Source organism: Nothoprocta perdicaria, unplaced genomic scaffold, assembly GCF_003342845.1.
Source record: "Nothoprocta perdicaria isolate Ctin4 unplaced genomic scaffold, notPer1 scaffold_353, whole genome shotgun sequence".
Lineage (NCBI taxonomy): Eukaryota > Metazoa > Chordata > Aves > Tinamiformes > Tinamidae > Nothoprocta > Nothoprocta perdicaria.
The window spans coordinates 116,711-138,734 of record NW_020455592.1 but is presented as its reverse complement, the minus strand read 5'-3'; the positions used below and the strand labels follow the sequence as shown (position 1 = coordinate 138,734).

The window sequence follows — 22,024 nt, the reverse complement described above, 5'->3', positions numbered from 1 at the left end:
CGAAGAATACAGTCAAATTATTATTGTTTATGAATATTTTGTAAAAATAACTGTTACTTTTACCATTATAGATGTTCTCTATTACCTAATTTAAATCCTCTTTGCTCCCAAATAAAATTTTTATTGTTTGCATTCTTTTCAAGTATGAAATACCTTTTTTTCCTCCTCTTTTCAGCAGTTCTTTATGTGTTTGAAGAAGACTCTGAGGTCTCCCATTTTTATTGTCAATCTAAGCTTTGAGAAGGGAACCAATCTGTAAAAATAGTGTTAATATATATATTTAACATGGACCAATACTCTGGTCTGAATTACCTAATGACTGTGCAAACACCACCGCATGTGAGTGGGAGTAACTGGCCATGGGCTACTTAAAGTAGCACTGCATCCATTCTCCTGGAACTAAGATTGAGTCTCTTACATACTTAAGTAGTTTTAGAAATTCAAATCACTAAATCCACTAGCCTTTTTGACACTGAACAGAATTAGGATTAGATACCTCCTAAAAACCTGGGCTTCAAGCTTAAGTCTCCCGAAGTCAATAAGCTTTAAATATCTAAGTCCTGTAAGTACATTTGAATAGTTTAGCAGCAATCTATTTTTTATCAAAAAAAAGCCTAAAAAAGAATCAACAATTTCACTTCCAAAGGCTCACTCAGATTCCCAAATGATATCAAACTTTACGGAAATAAGTAACATGCTCTTCTCTGAATCCTATGAAATATAGGTACAGCTGTCCTTTCAAGGGTAATGTCAGCTTGTTGAGTGTTGTGTGACAGATCTGTGAAAACCCATTGTCCTCAAAAGTCTATTTAAGTGATATTGCAGTAAGGTAACCAACAAGAATGGAGTTTTTCCCTTTGCTGTGTAATCCTGCTGCGTCTACAACTGAACAGTTTTCACGAGGTAATATCAAAAATTGCTCTCACACAGAAGAAAGATGATCCTTATTCTGGGATTAAGATATCTGCTGTCTTCTATGTAACATGTTAGACAGCAATTGTAATGACATGATGCTTAACTAGAAAATGCCTTTCTCCAAAAGATCCATCAAATCTCATATCTAGGAAGCAATAAAAGACGCAAGTTGCACTGATTGATTTGTAAGAAAACGTCCACAAAGAACAAACTTTTTAGTTTTTGTAAGAAGGAAATTTTACAAAATTAATAGCAACAAAAGTTACTAAAGAAGTTACTGTCTTTTCTGGAGGTACAGATTAATCCAACGTATGTCGTGCAGGTATTTGCAACTACCTGGGGGTAGTTTGGAGGCAGTATCTCCTTATTGGAGATACTGCCATAACCAAATGTTCCCACATTCAATTATCAGGTATTGTAGCTATATCAAAGTAATACTACTGTGTGATTTTCTCTGACCAAGCAATGAGCATTATCTGTTAACACTCAAATATGTTGATGTTAAGCAATCTAAATGGGAGTTTCAGATTCTACCAAGAAAGCAAAATATTTAGTAATCAAACTGGGAGAACTCTGGGAAACAGTGACGTGAGGGTCCTCATGGCCTCTGTCCCTGATGACCCAGTTATTATTTGATTTATGTGGACTTGCAGCTGCCCTTGCTTTGACCCCAGGAAAGGCTGTGTGGGAAGTTCGTGTCTCAGAGCCTGTAGCATTGCTCTGCAGAGTGTCTGCAGCCTAGTGTATGCAAAGAAACTGATAAATAGGGAAAAGGCCTGGCTTGCTACAGCTGGAATCGGAGCTGGAATCACTGCTGCATCCCAACAGATTTGCTGTGGAAAGAAGAGACTCTCTCTGGAGCTAGCGTAAGTGTTTCATTCATGGCTCTGAATGCTTTGGAATTGCAAAGTATTTTTCTAGCCATAAACTAATTTGTCATGTGAAAATATCTGAGGCTTTTGTTCATTTGTTTGCTTTTAAAATTTCTGCTTAAATTAGAATAGAAAACATACACTTTAAAACTAGGTTTCCAGCCGCCAAGAATTTTTTACAACAGTTCTGTAATTACATATGCTGCTCTGAAGTGCAAAATTATTTTGGAGGACGAAGGGATGTAATTTTCTTTACAGAACATAAGGTGAGACATCAAATCCCAACACCAAATAATACAATTTTGTTTTTTTTTGTGAAAGACTGTAAGACTGAACAGCTCTCATCACAATCAGAATGAGATTTATTACTAAGAATTACTCGAGTACTAAGAATTATTTTACAGAGTAAAATAATTTATCTGCCTTCTTCCCCAAGGTAATACAAAAACCGTAAGTTACAAAGAATCTCTAACCTCTGATTTTACTCTATATATTATATATATATGTATATATAAATTATACCTTTGAAAAAGGTATGAAAAATGCTTCCCAGAAAAAAAAGCACACGTTTAACACTGCCATAAAAATGTACTGCCTAGTGTCACTGTTTGTTCATTATGCTTCATGTAAGGTATGTTAAATCCATGCTGAAAACCTCCAGCTTGAGTTACTAACATTCTCTTTAAACAAACAAAAAAATCCCTGTGACACAACTGTCAAAGTATTTATGATAATCGTTGAAGTACTGTCAATACAGACATCTTAAAGAGCTGCTTGGAGAATCTTCTGTAAGAAATATACTTTGCATCATAATAAATTTGATGATAACACAAGTTGATGATATTTTACTTTCTGATACAATATTTTATAGCAATAAAAATTATAAAAACAGCTTATGCCATAAATAACAACAAACAGATTTACTATATGTATTATAGTCCAGACATGTATGTTCTGTTAAATTACTAACTGTTCTGTGGTCACATCTTATTTTCATTAACTGCTTTTGGGAAAAAAAGAAAGTGCTCTTTTTGATGAATTTAATAGTCTTTCCATTAGAATCAATAACTGAATGCTGCTGAATTTCTGTATTAGATGGATAACCAAATTCCTGAGTCAACACATATTCACTATAAATTGAATGTTATTTGTTGAGAAGACTGATCATTGACAAAAATAAACCTGTAAAAGAACAACTTTGTCAAAACTACTTAAGCAGCTCAGACCCTAAGTCATATCTTTCTCTGGGCAAAAATAAAGTCCCATGTCAGTTTGCTTTACAAAGGACTAAGAATTTCATCCTAACTGCATTAATGATTGTGATTCTACAAACAGGTTGCTGAAGATTTCTTATTTAGTTTTCAATTATTACAACTTTTTACAATTTAATTATTACAACTTTTTATCATCATAAAAAATTTTATCATCTCTGGGAAGAGATTGCTTTTTTATTTCTAAGGCACAGACAGACACACAAGTAAAACTGCATTACGAGTATTCAGAAAGGAGAAAAATGGATATAAAATATTATGTTTTGGGAATGGCATAACTATCACCAACAAAAACACCCAAAGCTCTTCCCCCAGTCTAATTTCAAATTTGTCCAAGTTATTGTTTTGAAAAATTAAATATTGGACATATATGCTACATTCTGTTAAGGTCTCCACCAAGTTCAGAGTCTGTAGCTAAGCTTTGTGCACATGCAAAATTTACTGTGTTGTGTGGCAAAAAGTTAATGAATATATGCGTGGACAGAAGAACTCCTTGAAGTCATCGTTCACTTCTAGTGAAGTGTGAGAGATGAGGCATGGTTGCTAATCTCTCAAGAGATCCCAAGAGATATGGCTGATCTCCCAACAGCCGTATGTGGATGATGTGACTCCTAAAATTTGTAGGAGGCTTCTGTCCTACTGTCTGATTCAGATAAAAAGAACAGAATATTTCAAAGGGGCAGATGTTGTAAGGCAGGATTACTGAGGTCAATCTTACATATCACAAAACTTTTCTTGGAGAATTGTGTTCCATTTCCCATAGTTTTGTTTTAAAGAAAGACCAATGCAATTTTATTTCAGAACAGTTCTCAAATGTTAGGAAACACGGCTATTAGAATTTTATGCATATATTTTGATCATTAAGTTTCATTTCAAGATGGTATAACATTCCTCAAATAAACATGGCTTTTAATGCTCTAATAATTTTCTAGTATTATTACTATTTAAAGAAACTACTGGAATCCAGAAATGTATTTCTTTAGCAAATACACACCTTCTTGATGGAAAAAAAATGTAGACTTTGCCCAGGCCAAATTGATTTTGCTGATAAGGCCATCATGATCCAATCAGTCATTTCTGTTTCAACCAAATATTTACTAGTAGAGATAATATAAAAGCAGCATTCCAGTCTTACTGTATCTTTTCAGCTTCTGCTGGCAACACGAAGGGAAAGTGTTCAGTTCCAAAGATATATCAATCTGGTGGGAAGAATATCTACATTTCAAGATATGACTTCAGATATGACTATATCATAGTGTCATAGATATGACTATATATCATAGTCATAGATATGACTATAGACAGTCAAAGCATCCAAATAGGAAATCCAGATTCCTTCAATAATAAAGGAACAGAGAAAGACAACTCGAGGCGGCAATACATCATACGCAGATCCTTTGATTTTTGACCCTTCAGACGAGACTGTCAGCTCTTGAAGGAAGATTAATTTTTAAACATGTAACCTAATCACCTAATCTAAATCAGATACTTGTTAAGCGAGGCAAAGGGGAAAAAAAATTAAGGGCACGAAGCAAAGTTATTACAAGCCAATCTTTGTGAAGAATCAGGAAGTTCACAAATTCCACACTTCTGCTAATGTCCTAACTCATTTTTCACCCCGCTTTTTTTTTTTTTTTTTCTCTCTATCCAGGGAATCTTTTTTTAACTTCTTCCCGGTGAAGATTCACCAAAGGTTAGGCTGATTTCCCAAAACTGTTCTGTGCAAAATCAATACCTGCAGAGTTCTAAACATAGTGCTAAATTCCGTCTAAATTCCATTCTAAATGCACTTTGAAGATGTATAAATGGACTCTATATCCAATCCTTATTAGTGAAATCCCTATTAGTAAAAGCCAACATTTTACAATGCTTGCAACACTGCAAGTATTGTGTGACTATCCACCTCCCTCTGATTTTCTTATGATATGCAAATAGTTCCATACACTGAAATTTCCTGTTTTCAGCTCCTTAGCTAATCCTATCCGTTCATTTTCCCCCCAAGTGATGTTCCTCTTACATTCCCATTTTTCTAGGTTTCCTTCTCAAAAGTCTATTGTACACCAAAGTGGATGAAACAGTGCAATTTGGAGCAGAACATGGCAAATACATTTGTCACAGTACCTGATGGGTACTGTCTTGCTGAGCCCATACAGTATTATGGTGAGTAAAGCAGAATTTTAGTACTAAGAAAAATCAGTATAGTAAAATGAAGGTCTGTGGAAATTATCACTCCCTTCCTCTTTTTAATTTATCTTTACAAAGCTTTTAGAAAGCCACACATTTGACGACCAAGCCCATATTGTTATGTTCAAATATATTAGAGTGTGCTTATACTGATTTTTGTACACAACTTAAATAGCTGACAGATGAATTCATATAAAGATTACAGTACCCTCTTTTGACTTGCACAAAGCTGCTATAGCTTTTATTACTATTTATGATTAATGTTCCATATGCATCACAAAGAGAAAACAGTTATTATTCTATAGCTTATATGAATATAATTGCAATCAGTAATTTGGATGAGTGAAAGCAAGACCTAATGTTTATTAAAAACAGAAAGACCTTCAATATGCTTAAAAAAAAAAACTCGCCAATTTATTTTTACAGAGATTCAAAGATTTGAACAAGCACAAAATTGAACATGATACATATGCTGCATGAACTTAGCAAACCTTTCACTATCACATTGAATTATTTACAGGAAAAATATTATTCTGTAGTGAGGAAAACAAAATAAATACAATATGAAAATATAAATCTGAGTGCAGGTACATACTTAATTGACATATGCTATTCAATCAGTTACTAACAGGAATTGAGTGGCATCCATAATTCCCAAACTGTTACCAAGCCACTATTACTACCGCTGAGATTTTACTTGAGAACATTATAGCCAACACATTTAAAAAGAATGACTCATTGAAAATGTATACTTCTAATACTTATCCTTAAATATTTAATTTATAAAACATTTTTAAAAGTCCATGAAGTAACTAACATCAAGATATTCTCCTTTATTTTTTATTTAATCTCATATTCTTTATCTAGATGTTTTACCAGAGCACATCAATTATCAGCTGCAAGACACAGATTTTCAGAGTGCTCCTTACTGCCAATATTCCACAGTTCAATATCCTCCTCAAGTACTACAGTCACAACCTTCACAATCTCAATACAGTACATATAGCCTGGACTCTCAATACAGTGATGGGCAGTATATAATCAGCAACTGTGAATTTAACAAGCCCCATTTCATGGCTTCCCGCATTGATGACAGTGGATATCAAGGACTAAAAAGGCCAAGATTAAATCATTCCTCCTTGCGAATGAAGGGACAGGAAGAACTCTGTGTGGTGTGTGGTGACAAGGCCTCAGGCTATCATTACAATGCACTTACCTGTGAAGGTTGTAAAGGTAAGAAGTAAATACGTTTATCTGTATCTTAACCAGGAATGTTGCCCCACAGTGCTCAACATAATATGGTAAGATTTCACACGTAAGATTTTAAGAAACAGATTTAATTAATTTTAAGTTGTCATTTCTGCAGAGGTTTGTAATATATCTTAGAAACCCTTTCTCTAAGAATCTGACTCCTAATTCACTTCATAATATCTTTTAAAATATTTTTAATATGAAGTATTTCATTTAAGAAGGATTTTCACAGTATATATTTAACACAATAATTTTCACAGTATATATTTAACACAATAATTTCATGCAACTGATTTTGATATCAGTTACTCTCTAGAATTGTATCTATTTAATTTGGTTTTGATATTCTCATAATGGTTTTAGAGTTATCTCAATATTATTAATTATACTTGCCATAAAATTTAAATAAAATACTGCATTATTTATTACCAATACTCTTTGCTTACTATATTGGAGTTTTCTTGACCAGGTAAGAAAAACAGCAATTAGTATTACTTAGAAAATACCAACAAGTCATTATTATTGTGCTGTTAAAGCCTAAATTAAAAATCAAGGTGATGCTTTAATTCTCAAAACAAAACAAACAAAAAGCTAGTAAACTTTAGTTCTTTAGATCTTTATGAGATAAGAGTCTTTGCATTTTTTTCAGTCATAAGCTGATTCTTGTCCGTAGGCTTCTTTCGACGTAGCATCACTAAAAATGCAGTGTATCGATGCAAGAATGGTGGTCACTGTGAAATGGACATGTACATGCGAAGAAAGTGTCAGGAATGTCGCTTGAAGAAGTGTAAGGCTGTGGGAATGCTAGCAGAATGTAAGTACTCTTCAACAGAGAGTAGCCAACTCTCTGTTGGATACTTTTAGAAACTGTGAGAGTTGATTATTTCTCAAAACCCCTTCTCCTCATTAGAACCAAAAGGCATGGATCTAAATTTAATTTTGTCGTGGGAAAAATTAACTATGGAGTCTACAGGATCTGCAACATTGACATCCATAAAAACCATCAGTATTTGGAAAGTATCTCCTGAAGAACGATGTTAAAGAATTCGCACACACAAACACACACACAAAAAATACTACCAAAAGGCAAATATCCCGAACCTTGACAAGACAGCCGTAAGTCTAACAACTGCAATTTCATGTTTGGAAGAAAAAAAAATTTTTTTTTCCCCATGATCATGCTTACATGCAACAAAGCCCCAACTAAAGTAACATGAAAAGGCTGCAAACACTCAGGCCTTTGATGGATAATGAACACAAATTCACCTAGTGAATAGCGTTTTGCCATATTCCCTAGAAAACAGTGTTCCTTAAAGGTGCATTGATACACACTTCTATGTCTCACAGGTTTGCTGACTGAAGTACAGTGCAAGTCAAAGCGACTCAGGAAAAATTTCAAACAGAAGAGCAGTTTTCATTGCAACATAAAACTAGAAGATGAGGGACTGAATAGTAAGCATGTATCATCTACAACAAGAGCTGGAAAAGTAAGATATTTCTCTATTTGAAATATCCATCATTTATTTTTGCCTTAACACATTGTCATTTGATTTTTTTTTTTTAAACAGATCACAGAGAGGATGGAACTCACGCCAGGGGAACATCAACTTCTTGACCACATTGTAGCAGCACATCAAAAATACACAATTCCCCTTGAGGAAACAAAGAAGTTTGTATGTATACAGAACAATCAGCCAACCTTACTGGGTTATTATTATTATCCTAAACACTGTATTTGCTTATATCAAAAGTCTAAACACTCTTTCATGCAGCTACAAGAAACTGCAAGTCCAGAGGAAAGTTTTCTGCGTCTCTCCGAGACAGCAGTTGTTCACGTACAAGTGTTAGTTGATTTCACAAAAAGACTCCCAGGTAAGTTCCTTCTTTTCAAAAATGGTACATTGCAAGTCTAAAACATTATTTTAAGGGGAAGATCTGAGGTGGTGGCATGCATCTGAAAAATACACCAATGATCAGGATAACCATTTGCCAGTGCTTGCTAGTAGTTTCCTACATTTTCTTTCATAAGGACATATCTGGACTCTCTCCAAACTTTTACTGTAATTACATTTCTTTTCAATGTGTGACATGGAAAAAAAATAAACATTTTCTGAAAAGTATACCTACTTCAAAACACTATCTTGGGCAAGTTGTTATTTTAACACATACTCTGAAATGCGATTAACATTGCAATTCATTATAGTCATCAAGGATAAGAAACATACCTTCAAAGAAAAGGCAGCCCAGGAGGGATGCGCTGGGTAATCCTACTCGTACTTACCTGTAATACAAGAACAAGGGAGCATGTGATTACATCCACTGCAATTCAGTTTAATATTGAGAAAATAACATTTGATGGAAATAATTGATAATTTATTACTCTAAATTGTAAAACTCTGACAAAAGTCAGACACGTCTAAAGGAGGCATTTGATGTAATTTATGTGTTTTTTTTTTTCCTGAAAGTTGTTTTATGCTTTGATCAGTATTAACAACATGATTTATTCCTGAATTATAAATATAGATGATGAATTAGTGAAAAGATTTATACAATTTAAAAGGATATCAGATTTCAATGGATAAGGAGAATATCCATATTCACTTAGCAATATAACAAATTTCCAAGTCATTAGGTCTGTGACGTATTAGGTAACAATGGCATGGTATGAAGAATTTTTTTTTATAAAGTCTTGCTTATTCCTATTTTGCCTTTTTTAATCATTTTCTGATTTTCCAACCCTGGACTCTGCCAAAAGTACAAAACCTTTTTGTCTGGTCTGCAAAGTAGCAAGAAAGAAAAATCAAGAGTTTGACCTTTGCTACATAGGTCTTTTAAATAGGGCTCCTGCTTTCCATTAGAGATATTCATTAAAATATTATTTTATTAACATGTATTAGGAGTTTAGAAGCAGCCACAATTTCAAGTCTTAATTATATGTTTCTCTGCAGGATTTACAAGTTTAGCTAGCGAAGATCAAGTTGCACTATTAAAGGGGTCAACAGTTGAAGCAATGTTTTTGTGTTCAGCCCAGATATACAACCAAAAAAACAGTGAATGCCCATCAACAAGTGACAGTAAGTTTAACTAATAAGCTTTCTGTAATTCAGCCATTTTGAAAGAACTTCTATTCATTTTTGTTTATTAAATCTCAATAATTGTACACTCAAACATAGCACAATTTATTTTGCAAACAAGGGCAACATTTGCAAGAATCTGCAGAACAAATCATGAGGTAAATAACATTAACTATCGTAATGACATAAACATGACACAAGAGATCATCTTTACTAGCAATAGTGCAACAAATAAACCTGTTGATATATGCCAGAAAGAACTCTTTCCAATTTATGTGCTCCCTCTGCATGGGATTCAGAACAATATATACAATTTCAGGCACATACCTGCAAAGCAGATACAGCCAAATGTATGAAGTAGCATTATGTTTAGCTATGAACTGTCACAGTTGCTGCAGGTCACAGAAGATTTGCTGATCATGTGACATGTTGCCACGCTCAAAACCTTGATAAGAACACCATTTATTCCATGGAAATGTCTCACAGCGAAGACAGCCCAACTTCCACGACGACCACAGGTAATGGTGACCTCTGAAAGGACATTTGGAAATGTGCAATTTGCTGAGCATGCTGCTCGCCACCCTGAGTGGTGCTGGCACTGTGGCGCGTACCCCGCTCCTCCGCTCCACTCCAAGCTGGTCTGGCACCATCCTGGCACTATTTCGTTATGGGAGGAGGAGGAGGTGGCTTTTGCCTTTCCTCATGTCCAAGGATAAAGAAGCCTTGAGTGATACTAAGCTTATTAACATTTTCATGAGATGAACAGCCTGAAACTTTGAAAGAATTGGCAGGGATGACTCAAAATGACTATTTCTGTATTAATATTCTGATTTTATTTCATTCCCAAGGTATAACTGAGGAGTTTATTACTGCGCTGTTTTACTTCTACAGAAGCATGGGAGAACTTAAAGTGACAGAGACAGAATATGCCCTACTCCTTGCAACGACCATCTTTTTTTCAGGTAAAGCCAGGAAATGAGCCACTTTTAACTCACTAGCGTGCTTTTAACCCATTTTAACCACCCGGTAACGCCACCTCTCGCAGACCGCCCGCTCCTGAGGGACAAGCGGCACGTGGAGGAGCTGCAGGAGCCGCTCCTGGACATCCTCTACAAGTACTCCAAAATCCACCACCCCGAAGACCCTCACCACTTCGCCCGCCTCATCGGACGCCTCACGGAACTACGCACGCTCAACCACAGCCACGCGGAGGTGCTGGTGACGTGGCGGATTAAGGACCCGCGCCTGACTTCCCTGCTCTGCGAGATCTGGGACCTGCACTAGGTGGCGCCGAGCCCTGCGGCTTCTCGCCAGCCGTTGCGGCCGCGCCCGGCCCGCCTTGCGCTGCGGCTTCTCGCCTTTCCGCGTCGCGAGGCGCTGGATAGCCCTGCTGCGCCTCAGGCGCCGCCTTTGCGGCTTGCCATTTCCGTCCCGTGCGCACCGCCGCGTCCCGCCTTTTCGCTCTCCCTCAGTGTGGCGAGCTGCGGTGTGGCCGCACCTGAGGCACTAACCTTCCCTCCAAGGCCATGGAGAAGGAAAAGCCGTTTAAGCTGTTTGTGCCACCGCGTCTGAGCGGTGGCCAAGTGTCTGCAGTTAAGCCGCAGGCCAGCGCTCGGGCTATAGGGCTTGGCCAGGTCAGGCTCCTGAGGCAGTGGTGTGTGATTGCGGTGGGTGGGGGAACTGAGGCAAGGTGCCCTGGCAAAGCCTGGGGCCTCTGTCCTGGGAAGGATTTACACAACGTTGTTTTAATGTAAACCATTAGGGCAGGCAGAGGGATGAGCGTTTTTAAGTTTGGTTGCCTTGGGTCCTGGGTATAATTAGAATGAAAGAATTCTGAATTGTCAAATCTGTGAGACCTTAGGAACTGGACCTACGTTTTCTGCTTTTATTTCTGTCACAACCCAAAAGACTCATTTTCTTGGCTGTTTGCTATGTATTTTAAATTTCAACTGCAAATGACAAGTAATGTATGCTTGATGTGGATAATTCCGAGCAGTAGGTTGGGAGTGAGTTCTGCCTCGCTTGGATTTATTGCACCTGCCACAATGAAAAGTAGAGTGAGTGTGCTACCACGAGGCTCTAAATGCTTTGAATTCTACAAGGTGTAGATTTTTTTTTTTCTTGGTGTTGAGGTTTCCTTTTGAATATACTTAAGATTCAAATATGACAGAAAATGATTATGCTGTATACAAGACAATTTTAGCTGCAAAAGTTCATTTGACAAGGTGTTCTAAAAGGCACAGAAATTTCTCAGGGCCATTTTAGAAAATACTGTTGAGGGAAAAACATAAATACTGGACTTAAGGAAAAAAATCACTTGGCTTTTTTTTTTTTTTTTTTTTTTTTTTTTTACCATGCGAATATGAACAAGCATGTAATAGCAAATACCTTTATAGCTAATGAAAAACATCCACGCCTGGGGTCACACATACTCAATAAAGCAAACTATGAAGGACAGACTATTCTAAAAACCACAGTGAATTAGAAAGCAATCAGGAGAGATGGAAAGCCTTTTCATTATCTTGTGCTTTTAAAATACTTTGCAGTTGACTTACTAATGAAAAGTTCTATTTTCAAATTATTTTTTTGTTTGTTTTTCTGGGATTTGTAATCTTGCTTTTCAAACACGACTATAAGAAGTTAATTTTTAACTTTATCCAGGGCTTTGGCAAATGCTCGGGTGATGATTTTAATTTGCCCTTTGTAATGACCAGTGCACCAAACCATGATGAAATCGCTGATTCAGGTAAGCCTAAAATGAACATTAATCTTGCACAACATGTATATTTTAGTTACTTGACTATCATCTTGAATGTTCATCATGATTAATTTCGCAATGTCATACCTGTTACTGTGTTATTGTTGCTCTTTTTAATAAATTTATCAAAATCTCTCCGTGCAGATGCAATTTCAAAGCAAGTAAAACTTTGGTCTGATGTAGATGAAGAGGTCAGTTAAGTACATGCTTTGCATATCTTGTTTTCTTAGGGCTTCCTAATATTTAATTTGTTCCTGAACAGTTCCATAAGCACCATCCCATGGGTAGTTTAGATAGAGGAGGAAGAATTATTTTCCGTATCACCTGTTTAATTCGGTATTATTTAGAAAACATATAGTAAAATGCCTAGATGTAAACTTCTGTATATCAAGACAGTTTTCTTTTTTCTTTTATTTTTTAAGTGTGTGGGGATTCTAGGAGTTTTAAGATTGATTAGAATACAATTTTGGTAATAAAGATATCTAAATATTTTTGTGAACTTGATTCTAAAATATCTGTTGAAAGGCAAAAGCATTGAAGTCAGAGAATTCTTAGAAAAATTATCCCAGTTGTCTTTTTTGACTTTACTACTTCTATAAATCAATTAATTTAGTGGCATGGCTTCCTCAAACATTTGTTTGTGTTGGCCTTTTTACTGAAATTGTTCTGCCTTATTGCAACTCTGTGTAAGCTAATTATTATTAGTAGCTGACTGTGCTTCCCAAATATGGAATACTGTTTGCTGCAATAAAATTGAACTTGTTTATAACTCTGTGTAATCATGTTCATCTCCCCAAGGACTGAACTACTTTTATCCCTAGCAGCTGTTAAATTACAGTCCTGATTGTAATGATATATTGATGCAGCCAGAAAAAAAGGATAGCCTTAAGCGGCATTATACCTAAAATTTATTTCAGACTGACCATGGGGGTATTTTTCAGTCATTTACGTTGCATTTGTGTTCCTTACATATTCTGTAATGTGTGTTGATACATGCCCAATGGATGCAGTAAATTTCTTTCTTGGTTATGTAGATGCTTGTACCACCATCTGTGGGGAAGAATACTCCTTTGCTGTTTCTGAGATAAGTGTGTGTCTAGAAATATTGATCAACTAGTATCTGAGATTAAATTCTGATTTTAAAATAGAGTATAGAAACAATGAATGAATTGTATTCAAAACTCTACAAAGAAGCAGAGAAGATTAAGAGATGGAAAGTAACTGTAGAATCAGAACTGAAGCAGAAAGAAAGAAAATTGCAAGAAAATAGAAAGATTATTGAAGCACAGCGTAAAGCCATTCAAGAACTGCAGGCCAGTATTATACTATTGAATATCTAAATTAGATAGATCTTAATGAGTTAGTTTGAATGCATTTAATAGCCCTTTGTCTTTGAGCTTAGCGTTTGTCTTGTGAAAATGTTTATTCTGAAAAGATGTGCAAGTGCACACCTACACCCCCCCATGCACACACACACATTTGAACGTACCTATGGTTAACATACCTCAAATATTTCAATGATAAATTACAAGGTTTTATTATCTTTGTACAAACTGTCAAAAGATTGCTCAGCATGTCATTTCAGATAAAATGGATTTCTGTTTTCTGATGCAGAAAAATATTTTAATGTGAGACTTGAAAAGTGAAAGAATACTTCTGGTATATTTTTTAATAACCATGTTCTTTTGTACTTATCCCTTATAAAATCAGTTTGAAAATGAAAAACTAAGTTTAAAACTTGAAGATGAAATATGTGAAAATAAGGATCTTATAAAAGAGTAAGTAGTACATTTAGATATTTTTGTAAAAAATAAAGTTTTCTTGCTAAAAACTATTAGTATGGTCAATTAAAAATAGCTATTAAATTGTGCAGTTCATCAAGCCTTTGCACTTTCACTATTTTATGTATGCAAAGTACCATTCATCCCTGAAAAAAACATATTAAGGTATTCTTCCCTTCTTTCAGAAACAGTGCTTCAAAGCATATGTGTAATCTGCTCAAGGAAACCTGTGCTCATTTCACAGAGAAGTCCACCAAATGTAAATGCTATTTAAATCTTTATTTATCAAGCTTTCTATAAATTTCTATACATTTTTTAAGGAAAATGCTATTATTTTGTTCTAAGTTTTAAAATATATTATTGACTTCAGATTTTAATCATATGAAATCCAAAATTGTTATTTTAATATTTAAGATCTTTTCCTGGCTTTGTCTTAGATATATCAGAAGTGACTACTTCTTTTTCTTCTTTTTTGCTTTGCTTCTGCAAACACGTATGGATAGATTTACTGTATTTCTTGGTTTAACTGTTTTTTACTGTTATGTTTTGAATTATCCTAAATTGTTTTCTTGATAAATAATAATAGCTTCATTATTATGATATAGCGTCAATAGCATTATGAAACTGAAGTTGTTCAAATAAAAAGATGGAAGTTGTGCATAGTCTTATGGGTGTCTGCTGATGTGTAGAAAGTAAATACAGAACCTTTATGACAGCTTTTCAAATGCAGGGCATTTTGGTGCAGTATTATTTAACAACATTAATTTTATTAATATTTACTTAAATTGATAAAGAATTACATTGTTCCGGGGTGGGGGGAAATATAAAAGCTGAGCTTGCTTAATATCTCAATGGAAAATACATTTTCTTTGGATTGTATAACCTTTGGTGTACTGTATGTTCACGCTGACTAGCTAAAATAAGAAAAGAATAGATAATTCTTTTGAATTTAGTATGCTATTTGAGCCGAATGGCTTGGAGAGATTAAGCTCTTTTTTCAAAGTAAAACGTAGCACATTGTTATTTTGATAGATGAACATGAAAGAGAAGAAACAAGACAACTATATATGGAACTTAACAACAACATTGAAGTAAGTGATGTATTTAAATATGTGCTCATTGCTCTTGTCCTTAAAGTCCATTCTGCATGTTGAGTCAGTTTCGGCAAGAAAGTTGAGGGGGTATTCACTGAGGCGTTTTCCTGGAGGTGGGAACTGAGTATTGGCACAGTTAGGTAGTGGGGAAACTGAATGCAGGTCTCGCATTGTAGTGAAATAATGTACTCAGCTGTCATCTCTGAAAAAACCAAGTCAGTCCTGCTTCCCCCCCGCCCCTCCCAGCCCCCCAGAGATCCCTATTTGTATAATGTGTAATTAAATGTGTACAGAATACACATATGTAAATATTTGTACATACATAGGTATGCACGTGTGTGTATGTGTAATAGAGTTGACTCAGCAGGATTGAAACATTCTTGGTATTTGCAGAAGTAGAGCTTTAGGGGGAAATGGGACATTTGGAGAAGAGACAGCATTTTGAAGAACTGTGCCTTTGGACTTAAAATCTAAAATAGGTGAAAATCAGGCACACAGTTCTTTTTTTTAATAATGGAGGTCAGATATATTACAGTTACTGTACTGGATGTTTTTCTTTGGTGAAAAGTACAGTATACTTGCATAAAGATGAACAAAAAAATTTTTAAAAGCTACAGCAATAACAAAATGATAGAAACTGATAATTATATGTAGAATAGGAAAAGTAAGGTGTGAGTGTTAAATCTTTCATTAATATGCTTCCTCAGCTTGAAGAGGATTTTATTAACTTTTCCCCTACAAAAATTGAGACCATTTTATATTTATACTGGAGAAATATGAGGCATGCTTCTAGTACTGTTTGTTTTCAAACCATAAACATCATTCTTTGTTATAGAAAGTATCTAGTTTTATATGAATATAATGTGTACATATAATATGAGTACATGTTTATAGTTTGTGTACATATTGAATGTTGCTTTTAGAGGATGATAATGGCATTTGAAGAACTTCGTGTGCAAGCAGAGAACACCAGACTGGAAATGTGTTTCAAATGTGAGAGTCCCGCTTAGTCTGTGCTGCAGGCATAACACTCTTGTAGTTTACATATTTTATTGCATGCGGTTTTGAGACAGAAGGGTAGACTGTTCTATAATTGTGCACTATTAGCACTGTGATACTTCTTTTGTGAAATGTGTCCTGGAACATCATTTCATGGTAATAAGTGACAAATGCTTTTTATTGCTGTTTGTTTCAAAGGAACAGTCACAGGATGTGGTCAGCAAAATTCAGTCTCTTTGAAAAAAGTATTTTAATTAGTGAGTCTCTTGTCTCATAGCTTATCTGAGTCTTAATCCTATTTAAATAAATTAGAAAATTTCCTAAAAAAGTTAAATTTTCTGGAATGATGTAGGTTTTCTCAGGAACAGTTTTGCATTTCTGAAACAAGTTTTATATCCAATGAATTGTGCCATTACTATGATAACTAATTTAACAAGTTTGCACCCCTGTCTTGCTTCATGCAGCCTGCCGTAAGAGGACTGGGGCATTGTATTATTTTTCCCTGATGTTCCTGGAACATTTTTTGGAATCTTGTTTTTCTAATTTTCACTTACTTTACAGACAGAATTAAAAGTTAATCTCTAAATCTAGATCTTGTTTTATTAAACTGATAATGTGCTTCTGTATAGCTGAAGAAATTTTCATTTTGTATTTATTTACTCTCTGAAGTGTTTGTTTCATTTCCATATGTGCATCTCTCAATCTGTTAAGAAATATATGCAGTAATGGTCTAATTCTGTGAATGTATTATAAAAGTATTCTGTCTGATACGGTAACAATTTCAAACATGACTTCCGGAGGTGATTTTTACGAAATGAATTGTGCAACTGTATAGTTACAACTAATCTTAAAATAGAAATTAAGCTTAACTTAAAGTATATTTTAATTAACTATTGATACTGCTATATCTCAAAAGTAAAAGAAGAATCAGAAAAACTGGACAAGTTTGAAAAAGAATACGAACTGGAAGTCAGTATGAAAGAAAAACAGGTTTGTTTTAATTCTTAAGAGAAAAAAGCTACAGATTCCTTAACTAATATTTGAACTCTTTTGCTTTCATGACTTACTGATACGTGAAAAGAAAATAATTATTCTAAAAGTGATTTGTTTGTAAAATATGATTTTGGAAGGATGGAAATTAATATTGCAAATGACTTTTAAAATGCGTGTTCCTTATGTGTTATTTGGGATAAAATATGAATTAGACTGCTGTATCCTCATGAGCGATATCTTCATAAGAGAATTTAAAAGCACCATGTTAATACTGAATCTTTATCCTGTGCTTTATACGTAGACTTGCCTCTCTAAAAATGCCTTGTGCAGAAGCTCAAAATTAGCAAAGCATTCATCAGCCCTTGTAGCTTATTATTATTATTATTATTTATTTATTTTAACAGCAACAAAGTTTGTATCTGGTCTGTGGGCTGATAAGAGAGCTTTTGAAATGGAGTTCGAAATAGGTTTTTGGCATTGATTATGAGATAGTCATGAAGGAAGACAGAGTTAGCAGAAGAAATTAATTATGATAAGAATTGATAATGTGTGATAATTTGTAAGCAGGAGACTGAAAATCAGGGCCTTAATCTGAGTCTGTGGCTCAGAGGGTCAAGAATTTTTGGTTTATCTGAAGGTGGTTGTGTCATTGGAAAGAGGCAAGGAGGGTTTCAGAGCATCGGTAAGGATAAAAGAAGTAACAGCGGGAACTGCATTTCTTGATTTGGGACTTCTAACTTTAGTTAGGCTCCAGCATCAATAATCTGTTGGAACTCATGTTCTAATTTTGAACTGAAGATTTTCTTGTATCTAAAAATAATATGACCAATGTTTGGCTAAAGCCACCTTATTTAAATAGAATGATACCAGCATGAATGCAAATTATATATAATGAATAAATGAAGATACAAATCCGTCATCTTTTCTAGACTTCATTATAATATAACTTTACTTTTGTTAGATATCAGACTTGACCATACAGAATGGTGAAAAAGATGAAATAATAAGAAATATCAAAACTCAGTTACAGGAATCCAAAAGCAAGATTGCTGACTTAGAAGAAACAACAAGTAAGTATTAACTCTATTATATTAAAATATTGTTGATTATAAGAAAAACTGGAAACAGACTCATGATAACATTAATTTGTTACTATTCAAAAGCACATCTTTGAGGTTTTGCAGGTTAGTTTATTGTTTGAATCAGAAGTTTGGGATGTAAGATCTGGATTTTTAGTATAATCTGTTTAGGCATAAAAATACAACCTTTATTTCCTTTCAGTGATTTTTCTCTTAGGGCTTAGACTACCGTCTATTTTCTTATTGACATGACAGTTTCCTGATGAGGGATTTTTTGTTCTCATTTTGCTTCTGAATAAACCTGATGTGAACATAGTTATACCGTTACAAAACTGCCATATAGCCCATCTTTCCTTTTCCATGAAAGATAACTTTTATCAGGACATTCTATAACAATGTCTATATTATGGGAATTCTTCCATTTCAGTTGTACTAGTACAATAAAAATAAGAGATATAGTACTGTTTTCTAGTTACTGGATTGAATCATTTCACATCAAAGTAGTGAGGGAACTTAATATCTAATAGCTATTTGCTAGTCCATAAATAGTTGCACTCTTTGTTCACCTAGACATACTTTCATATCTTTGCCAGATAACCCTTCACCAAACATTGCAGCTTTTCTATTTAAATAGAGTCCTATTAAGAAAAAGGCAAAGGAGTGACTGGGACAGGAAGTGCAAATTGCAGAGATGTTTCCTTTGGTTTTGCAAACTTATTGTCAGGAATCGCTGAGGAAACTTACTTTCAGCGCTAGCTTTTCAGTGCTTTTTAAGCCGTTTATATTAGGTACAATATACAGTACAAAATACTGTAGAATATGATTTCAGTACAAAATACTGTAGGATATGATTTAAATATCTTTGTTCTTTAGAACTGAATAAATTAATCATCATACAGATAAATAAACATGACTGGCACATGGGAAGGCAGGCATGGGTATCGAAATGGCTGCATTTCATTAAATTTCATAAATGTATATTGTTATATGTTTCAGTTTTTGTTATTAAAAAAGCTGAATAAGCACCTTTTTTTTTTTCTTCAACAGTATAGATAAGCACATTATGAAGCTTTAATAGGTTGTAGGAATGTATTTATTTGTAAAACAGAAATGCAAGTACTTTTATTAAGCAAGTTATTAAATATAAGCATGTATATTTCTGCATAGGATATGAAGGGAAGATGTTAAAAGAATCCCAGATCATTCAGGATCAGTTGAGAGCAGAACTGGAAGAAGCTAAAGTTTCGTTGCAAAAGACAGAGGTAGAGCTTGTTTATCATTTTCTAGTATAAATAGATTACATAAGTATTTGAATAAATTACTACTGATACTTCAGAAATGAAACTTTAATTGTAGGTAGTTGTTAAAGCACATATATGCAAGGTTTTTTTTTTTTTTTTTAAGAATATTCAGAAGAGCTTAGAAACTGAATTGCAGACTGCAGTGAAAACATTAATTCAGGTCACTGGAGAAAAAGAATCACAGATGGAAGAATGTAAAAAAACTAAGGCTCTGCATGCATCAATGGTAGATGAATTTGAAACTTCCGTTTCCAATTTCAAAAGTTTACTGGAAAAAGAACAAAATAGGTAAACTGAACAGTTTGCATTCATTGAATGATCTTATGGATAATGTGCTAGACTATGTGCTTGTGAATAAAATTAAATTATGTGTGTGATCTGGTGTAACTTTTTTTAAATACTCAGTAATAACTATAGAACTACAGTAGCTAAGTTTAACTCATAAAGATGATTGTACTTTCTGACTATATAGATACTAAGAGTTCTTAGCTAAGTAATCTCATTTGGTACCTGAAAGTCTTTCTTAAATACTAAAACATTTAGTGAGAATGATATTCTTCCTTACCTAATAACAGTACTGTTTAATACCATTGACTATAATTCCAGGTCTTCCGAAAGTTAAAAAACTATGTATTTGTCAAAGAGCTTGATAGGAACTAAAATCAACCTTTCTAAGTATAAGAACAGTACAGTGTATTTTTAGTAATTTATCAAACCGAGTATTTTAAGAATCAATATTTTGGGATACTTTAATGTCTTTTAGGTAGATGACTTTATGGTCTAAGTATGCATATATATGTATACATATATATTTGGGATTATCTTCGTTGATGAGAAAGTAAATTTTTTGTTCTCTAATTTTCATAATCCTTTTAACAACTATGTGTACACATATATGTATTTGTTTTTATGTCTGCTGTTCAGGAATTGTTTTTTCAGATGTTTTTTATTTATTTATTTTTTGATACTTGTTGCAGGTAGTTATATCACCTGCTTGTTGAAAGGCAGATGTATTTAAAATACTTGCAGTAGGACTTTGTCTTATTATCCTTAAGCTGTCAAATCTATTCCTGTGTACTATACAGAGGAAAAAAATCATATAATTTTCCTAGATTGAAGATATGTGAAGATGAGTCGAAACTGCTTACGTTGGAGCTCGAAAAGAAGTGTTCAGAACTAGGTAAGACTATAGGGGGGGAAAAAAAAGAAAAAGAACTAAGTTAAGGTAAATGCTACTGAAAATGGACCATCCCTGTGCAGTTACCATTTTAGTATCTTGTGTCCTAGCTTATGGTCCTCTGATACTGAGTATCATACTATATAATAACTACTGAGTGTTTTTTCCGCTCTTTTTTTTACCCCTTTTTAACAGTCCATCTCCAAATCATTCTTTACAATATTTGTATCACTTATTCTAGGAAATACAGGGCCTCTTTGGGATCTGCCCTCAGTTCTTTCATTGCTTTAAATAGTGTTTTGCTATCCTATGATTTCTAGATAGCCCCTCTTTAGCCTCCAGCTAAAGAAACCTACCTTTAGTATTGTTATCCCAGTGCAGCAGATGTTTCTAAATATCTCTAGTCTATAAATAAAAGATGGGAAGTAAGGTTTGATGTTTTCCGAAGCATTGAGAGCATTTTTAAGGTAAAATAACTGCTGTTGGTTTTCTGGAACAAGAAGAGATAAGACTGTGATACTTCCAGATGAAAAGTGAGTCTGGTGTCCTGTAGTTGTGAAAAATAATAGTTATGTGAAGATGCGTGTATAAGTACATTTCAAATATCTTTACTAATATATTTCTTTTTCAGCATATTCATATTAATATCTTCAGTTTTACTTGAAACCACATTTGCAGAAAATACAATAGGATCTGATTTTTTTCTTAAATGAACAGTTAGTTTCTCTTCAGATAAGTGTTCACTAAGGTCTTTTTGAATAAATTTTTTCAAATCTGCAATTAAATAAACTCATAGGTTAGGCTTGAGCTTTAAGATTTCTGAACTTAATGAAATGAGTCTTGCAAATTTGGTACTGTAAAGGGACCAATGCTTTATACTGTCTGCTAATTATATAAAATTATTTCTGCTTAATGAATTTTATATTGCATGTGCTGTAGAAGAGATGACTAAATTAAAATGTGACAAAGAAATGCAACTTGAAGAGCTATCAGTAACACTGGTAAATATTGTTCCTTTTACTATTCTCATGGCATTCATTTTTCATATGAAGTCTCTCCTGCATTATAAGTAGCTTTCATGCACTGTAAAACACTTTGATTCGCCATATTGTTGCCTGCCGTATCAAGTTTATTTGCCTTTTTTTCTTTTTTTTTCTTTTTTGAGTTTCTTTGCCTTAACTTGTCTTTTCAAGTATTTCAGTTTTCCTTTTTCAAGGACCTATTTTTTCCTCTGTTTTTCTTGTTTTGTTTGACTTGAGATTCTGGTCCTTTGCT

The 22,024-nt window shown here is 34.1% G+C and overlaps 1 protein-coding gene and 1 long non-coding RNA gene across 3 annotated transcripts in view; one reads left to right on the top strand and one right to left on the bottom strand.

The window, feature by feature from the left end:
- Positions 1-1,676: 1,676 nt before the first annotated feature.
- The window catches only part of SYCP1 (synaptonemal complex protein 1), a 31,166-nt gene continuing 10,818 nt past the window's right edge, over positions 1,677-22,024 (top strand). The window contains 24 exon segments of the mRNA XM_026044202.1: positions 1,677-1,781; positions 5,092-5,218; positions 6,110-6,475; positions 7,167-7,307; positions 7,841-7,980; positions 8,062-8,166; positions 8,266-8,365; positions 9,442-9,567; positions 9,966-10,085; positions 10,416-10,529; positions 10,613-10,851; positions 12,229-12,313; positions 12,470-12,516; positions 13,474-13,638; positions 14,036-14,103; positions 14,292-14,365; positions 15,139-15,197; positions 16,124-16,193; positions 17,116-17,189; positions 18,154-18,262; positions 19,439-19,533; positions 19,676-19,860; positions 20,685-20,752; positions 21,689-21,750. Of these exon segments, the coding sequence (XP_025899987.1) occupies positions 5,128-5,218; positions 6,110-6,475; positions 7,167-7,307; positions 7,841-7,980; positions 8,062-8,166; positions 8,266-8,365; positions 9,442-9,567; positions 9,966-10,085; positions 10,416-10,529; positions 10,613-10,851; positions 12,229-12,313; positions 12,470-12,516; positions 13,474-13,638; positions 14,036-14,103; positions 14,292-14,365; positions 15,139-15,197; positions 16,124-16,193; positions 17,116-17,189; positions 18,154-18,262; positions 19,439-19,533; positions 19,676-19,860; positions 20,685-20,752; positions 21,689-21,750 (2,703 nt within the window). The 5' untranslated portion in view covers positions 1,677-1,781; positions 5,092-5,127.
- LOC112951498 lies at positions 6,902-10,091 on the bottom strand. 2 transcript variants are annotated; one of them, XR_003250226.1, is made up of 3 exons: positions 9,895-10,091; positions 8,719-8,774; positions 6,902-7,224 (listed from the first exon to the last, which is right to left on the bottom strand). It is a non-coding gene; the product is annotated as an uncharacterized LOC112951498 (long non-coding RNA). The 2 variants fall into 2 exon arrangements; XR_003250227.1 differs by lacking the exon at positions 8,719-8,774.